This window comes from Grus americana, chromosome 15 (assembly GCF_028858705.1).
Source record: "Grus americana isolate bGruAme1 chromosome 15, bGruAme1.mat, whole genome shotgun sequence".
In the NCBI taxonomy this organism is placed as follows: Eukaryota; Metazoa; Chordata; class Aves; order Gruiformes; family Gruidae; genus Grus; species Grus americana.
In genome coordinates, this window is record NC_072866.1 from 3,302,600 (window position 1) to 3,309,248 (window position 6,649).

Here is a 6,649-nt window from a genome sequence, read left to right on the forward strand (position 1 = left end):
TTTAACTCTGCATTTAGTATTAAAATGACTAATGTATGCCAGTCATCTGTCCTCCCTTTCTTGTCCGGGGAAAGAACACTTTATTTTTTTTTTTCTTAGATAATTGTCTTAAGATAGGATAATACTTTCCTTTTTCCACTGCCTATAGAGCAGGCCTGGAAGACTAGTTCAAACTACAAATCCAAGTTTTAGACAGCTGAAGTGAGGTGAGATTCATTAATTCGTAGATTTAAGAGTGATTCACTCCAGTTAATAGAATAGCAATTATGTAAAACATAAAATACATTTTTAATTACCTACTTGAAAGCTGCATTAGAAACATCACTGAGAAGACAAAAACTTGAAAAAAATCAAAACCCAGCAGCGAATAGAGAGAAATGAAAGTTTGAAAGAACAAAAGCTAAACTAATGACCAGACTTGTGAAACAACTAGGGCAAAACGATTTCTAGTTAATTAACAGATACAACTGCTGAAAGCAATGCCTGATTTCTAAATGTTTTGTTTGTTTGTTTCTTTGTCTTTAGCTTCTGGTGGATGACTTGCTGGTATACAATGGGATTCTGGATATGGTGAACCATGTTGTATCAGGCATCCTACCAACCTGTGATCCGGTGGTCCCGTATCATACCATTCTCTTTACAGATGATGAGAAGATCTGCCATCAGGAGAAGAGAACTGTTATTAGGTATGTGGGTGGATCTTGATTGGAAGAAAGAATCTTGTTTTTAAAAAATGTTTTTATGTGACTAATGTCAGCAATATGTATATTGCTATAGAAAATTCCCTTCCAAAGTATACTCAGCTTCACTTAATGAGAAATAACCAATAGTTTTTTAGATACTAGGACCAAATTACCAGCTTTATTTGTAAGTATTTTTTAGCACTTACTGGGATTCATGATTCATATTTATATATGTTTTCATGAAAACCTATAGTAATAAGCACAAAAGAAAGAAGTTAGGCTTCCTTAGAGAAGAAATAATAAATCCCAATGATATTACACAGAGGAAGAAAAAAAGTTAATGAAAAAGAACCAAACATCAAAAGTAAAGAACAGAAAGTCCTCTGATTCGGCATGGATACTAATTAAGGAACCAGAATTCTGCTATTTTATAAGCATTCTAAAATAATGAACTTCTGAAATGAGGAATGACTTGCATTCAGAGGAATAACACTTTTAAACCACTAAGTTGACAATCTCCCAGAAAATATGATGAAATGCAGTGAAAAATGCACTTATATTTAGAAGGTCAGGATGAATAGGGTCTAGAAAACAGTCCCTAGCAAGCAAAATAAAGATTGAAAGAAAAAATTATTTTAAATGAGATTGAAAAGTGAAAAATCAAAAGCTTATAGAAATAAACTCTTTCTTATACATTGCACAGCTAACATATAGAATTTCTTGCACATGCATCACTTGGGGAAAAAAGTGACAGTTTTGCATTTCAAAATGGCACATGATTTGTTCAGAAGAATATTCAAATATTTAGAAATAAGTGGAAGGGAGCATACGCTGTCCTGATTAAGAACAGAAGTTCACATTTGCCTACAGGGTTTATTTTCCTATGTTTATCTAAAGCATTGGCTGTTGGCCACTGGTGCTGTCAGATGTTGAAATAAATTATTATTGTTTGGATGTATTGTGTTAGGCTCATGTTTTTGTACAAGTGGCTGTGTTGTCATGGTAAAAGTGGAGGTAAACAATTTTTCAAGTGGAAAAGTTACTGAAATGAAAATGTCTTGAGGAAATATGAGTTTTGAGAAGATTTTCAGTGGGTTATAGAAAGGAGGAGGAGAAATGAACCTTTAGTTTCTTCAGCTTAACATCTTTCTATGAGTAACGTTATTGTATTGGAAGCAGAGTAGTGCCAGTTATAATCATAGATCTTTTTCCGATAACTTCCTTTGGACATATTTGTAAGACACATATCCTTTGATTTAGTTTTAAGAGGGGTATAGTTTTTGGGTCATGCAAACTGCATGGTCTGTTTTCCAGTCGAGAACATGCTGAGTTTCTTCTTTTCTGGACTTCCTGTGCAGGAGCTTTCTTGCTCTTTCTTCTTAGCCTGTTGTGCAATCTTCTATTCCTTTTTTTCACCTACTACCCAAGTAAAACATAGGGTACTTCACTAATAGGAGACAAATCCCTTACTACATGCTGTGTAATACCCCTCCATTTAGAAAATGCTCTTGAGCTTTTATGTATTGTTACTTCTGATTTTGGCCTATTCTCTTTCACATGCCACTGTTCAATATTTTATGAACCCTGAATTTGAGTCCAATATTATCATTAATAGAGTAAGTTCTGATTTACTTCAGTATTGATTCCCCTGTTTCACTCTGACAGTTTGAGAGACATTACATTTTTCTCTAAAAATAGAAACCTGTTTTGTGCAGTATTTGTGGAGAAAAGAAAAATACATTTCTTTTTTTCCAAAGGCATGGATATTTTCTTTTGGTCTATGTGAAAGGGAGATGTTATTAGTGATGTTTTCTTTAACTTTCAATTCAGCTCACATTTTTTCTATAATATGTTTAATTTAATTTAACTTTGAAGTTATTACTTCTTTCCCAAAAAGAAATTGTTAAAATTTTGCAAAAGCCTGCAAAGAAAACTTGTCACACTAAATGAATTTTGTTTAGTTCAGAAAATTTTCAGATAATGCTATATCAACATTACAGAAGTGTGTTACGTTCCATATGGGGATTTTTATGCCCTCTTTGCACAGCACCAATTTAAAATCTCACTTTGGTTAACGTGGTTCAAGCTGTGTAGGCAGGCAAGAAAATTGTAGAGTGAATACAATATTTATATTTGAATGCATGCCTGAATGAATGCCACTAATTAAAACTGGCAAGAAATCCTTCAGGTGGATGCGGAAAGAACGCGTTTCCTTCCTAGATAGTCTCATATAATATGGCTGTGCTCATGGCTTTATTTAGCCTCCAGGACCTAAATAACTTACTTGTAACCTTTTCTATGACTCTCATAACTTTTCACAGTGTTGATTATTTTGACTATTGTACTGATTTTAATCTTTTCAGCAATCATGTGGGAGATCAGGATGTGCGAATGATGAATGAAAATGAGATCGTCACAAACAGCAAAAAGAAGCAGGTTGTGGCTGATCCAGGTTAGTTCTGTCTTCTACGGTTTTCTTCTGCTCACTTTGTAGAGAGATGTTATGGGTAATGAACATTGTTATAGAGTTAAACTGGGAAAACTGGGGAGACTTACACCTCTTAAATATATTTAGCTCTACTTTTTCTACCATAGGAAGGCAAATCAGGAATGTCATACTCTGGTGATGTTTTTATTCTATATCTAAATCTGAAAGTGGATGATAAAAACCAAAGACGCATGTGGCATGTAGTCATAGCTTATACCGACACATACACAGAAGTCCTCAGGAAATAAACTGACTTAAGATAAACTGAAAACTGGTGTTAATTGTACAGGTTCACAGAGAGCTTTTGGAATAATAGGCTTGTTGCATCCCCACTGGCCTTTTAAGCAGCTTTAGAGATGATGCGTATGTGTCTCAGAATTAGCTGCTTGTTGGTCCTCAAGCAAATCCAAAATCACGATAAGTGTAACAAGGGGGAAAACATGTTGACTTTATTCCTCCCACTGTCTTTCTGGTTGGTCTTTTCTCTTACAAAGTGATAATTAAAAAGACAACCTCTTTTTTTCCCAAGGAGAAAGAGTAGATTGTATTTACAGTCTGAAGAGTCCCAGTCATTCATTGTAAATTACTCGGAATAGCTTCCTAAATACATTACAAATTCTCAGCCAAGCTGGTATATTCATGATTAGTTTTCTCTCCTGAGCATGACACTTTCTCCAATTAGCTTCTCTAGAAAATGTTACAGAAAATATTTGATGGCTGTTAGTCCTGTAGCAGAAGGATTTGAAATGCCACTGCTTGTACAAATACAGCTTCCAAGTTGTTAGTATATTAGCACTAGCTGCTTCAAAAGTATTTCGAACGTCTCTGTGCCTATTGTAATGACATCCTGGGTTCCAGCGCAGACGTACCCTATGTCCAGTAAAGAATCGCTGTCATTACCATGGCCATCACATTTGTCGTCTAAGCATTAAGGACACAGAATACCTGTGAAGTCATCAGTTGAGGATTGCCTATTGCCATCTGCCCCATGTCTCCTCTGTAGTACTTATTGATATCAGCCATAGTGGTTCATAACCTAGATTCATAACATGATTTGGGCTGGAGGAGACTTCAGGGGTCCCCTCCTGAGGGAGGGTCCAACCTCCTACTCAGAACAGTGTCAACATTGAATTCAGACCAGGTTCCACAGGAAAGTGATTCCATGGGACTGTGAAAAAATTGGCATCACTCGCTATCAATGTAAGAAACATTACTGAGAAGACTACCTTAGCTTTCATTCTGGGATGGAAAGAGAAATGGGCGTGTTTCCTCCTCATTTTAGTCTGGGGCTTCACAGTTAATACAGATACACAGTCTTAAAACAGCACTCAATTTTCCTTAACAGCTTTGCGTCCAAAAACCTGCATATGTGAAAAAGGACTGCAGAGGAGGAAAAGATAACAAGGGATTGTGATTGGAAAGTCCTGAATACATCCAGCCCCAAATACCTGCAATCTAGCTCTTCAAGATATGTATCATCCAAATGGAAGATTTTCCGTGTCTGCTGCTGCTAAACCACCTCCTGTCTTATGAGAGGAAGTTCTATTCACTACAGGAAGTTTTCTTCAGTAATGAAATTTAAAACATTAATTCAGTTTTCTGGGGTTTAATTGTTATTATCTGTCTGATTTCCTCACACCCCCCCCCCTTAATTGAAAATCCAGGGAGGAAGGAACATAAAGGAGTGAGAACCATACTGCTAACTGACAGCAATTCCTGCCAAGTACCAAGAACTTGGGTGAAGCAGGATGGTCATAACAAGAGGCTTTCAGACTATTTCTCAAGCTGTAATTCCTAAATCCTAGCTGGATGATCACAAAGCTCCTCATTAGAGGGAAGTGTCTGCTTTATTTCTGATGCCTGTAAATAGTTCTTTGGGAAACGCACTTATTGGAGGAAATATTCTTCACCTCTCTGTTTCTGGGCTGCCACCGTATGTTTTGATGCCATGACCCTCTCTAGGGCCTGACACTGTTTCTGACATCTGGAGAGGTTCCAGGTGGGCATGAAGGAGTGTGATGAATGCTTTTAGAGAACAGAGATCAGGAAGTGGGTTTATCAAAGTTTCATAAATAAATTTCAACTGACACTTCATTCATCTTTTGCAGTGAAATAATTATTTCTTTCATTATTTCACTACCATGACAAAAGCAAAGTAGGTGTTTTGCCTGAAGTGCCATTGACAGGCGTTCTACACGTTCTCCAGAGTCCTCCTGCTACAGAGCAGTGCTCTCTTCTCCTATTTTGCCTGAATGTGGTTATTTGAACAAGGAGGCCATACCTCTGTGCTGCACCAACCAACCTTGCCAGCAACATATCATCACTTTTGAGAAATGGTAAATGCATTTTAACTAACAGAAGATAAGGAGTGAACTGCATTTTTAAACACAAAATAACCTGCATATGTAGTCGTTGAAACAAAAACTCTTACCAAATAATTATGCTGCAGGATTTGTAGCTATGCAAATGTATTTTTCACTGAAAAATTGTCAGTGGTGACAGCTTGTCAGTGGTGACAACTTGTAAATCTCTTCCATAGAAGATTCTGCCTTTCTCATTTAGAACTCGCTCATTGTTTCCAGAGAGAACTGAACGCTCTGAGGTCAGTATATGCTTTTAGACAAGAGAGAGAGATATACTATTGTAGCTCCTGATACAGAATCAAAATGTGCGGCTTCCCTTTTTGTACTAAGTCAGGAGTGCAGTATCTTGTTTATTTGCTTATAAAAAGCATACTACTTAGCTGTTGTTGGCTAAACTGAAAAGACTTAAAGTAGCAATGCATTTCCCAGATTTCTGTGTACTGGTGGAACAAAAAAATGTATTTTCTATTAAATACAAAACACTTCTAAATGTAAAATAGTGTATGTGAGTATATTGGTACTTTGTTTAAAGGCTTTTTCCAAACTACACTGACAAAAGAACCCTTCTATTGTTTTGAGAACTGTCTCCTATCGTGTGTTTACTACTGTAGCTCTACCAAGAACCAAGTTTTAATTTTTGCTTTAAATCAGTAAATGATTACATGTAACTGAAAAGGAAAAGAGGAGCAGAAGGAAGGGTTATTGTTAGGGCTAAGAACAGATACAAATCTATGCGTTTGGAAGAGGAGAGGCTATAGCAAGGTGCCTAAGACTTAAGGCACAATCACAGATTTGTCATATAGGCAATCTCTCGATGAGATGAGGCCTGTCGCATTGTCCGTTCTTCTGAGAAAATTGCATTGAATGTGAAGAGAAATGAAATGCGTTGTGTTTCCTGGCACAGAATAGCATCCTTCTTATTGATCAGAAAAGATGTGACAGGGAGAGGACTTTCTATGCTCATCTGTCTTCTCTGTATCTGTCTGGAGCATCTCAAGTCCTCTGCAATGGACTAGGAATTTTTCAACCCTAATCCTTTGAGGTAACTCCAGGTTTTGTAAATTATTGCAAAATACTCAGTCAAGCTCAAATGGGTCACAATGCTCTCTATCGTC

At 36.7% G+C, this 6,649-nt stretch overlaps 1 protein-coding gene across 1 annotated transcript in view; it reads left to right on the forward strand.

Annotated features, from left to right (window-relative positions):
- Positions 1–6,051, forward strand: part of KATNIP (katanin interacting protein) — a 62,914-nt gene extending 56,863 nt beyond the window's left edge. The window contains exons 24-26 of the mRNA XM_054843369.1: positions 526–686; positions 3,047–3,135; positions 4,517–6,051. Coding sequence (XP_054699344.1) covers positions 526–686; positions 3,047–3,135; positions 4,517–4,572 — 306 coding nt within the window. The 3' untranslated portion in view covers positions 4,573–6,051. The remainder of the gene's footprint in view (positions 1–525; positions 687–3,046; positions 3,136–4,516) is intronic.
- Positions 6,052–6,649: the final 598 nt, after the last annotated feature.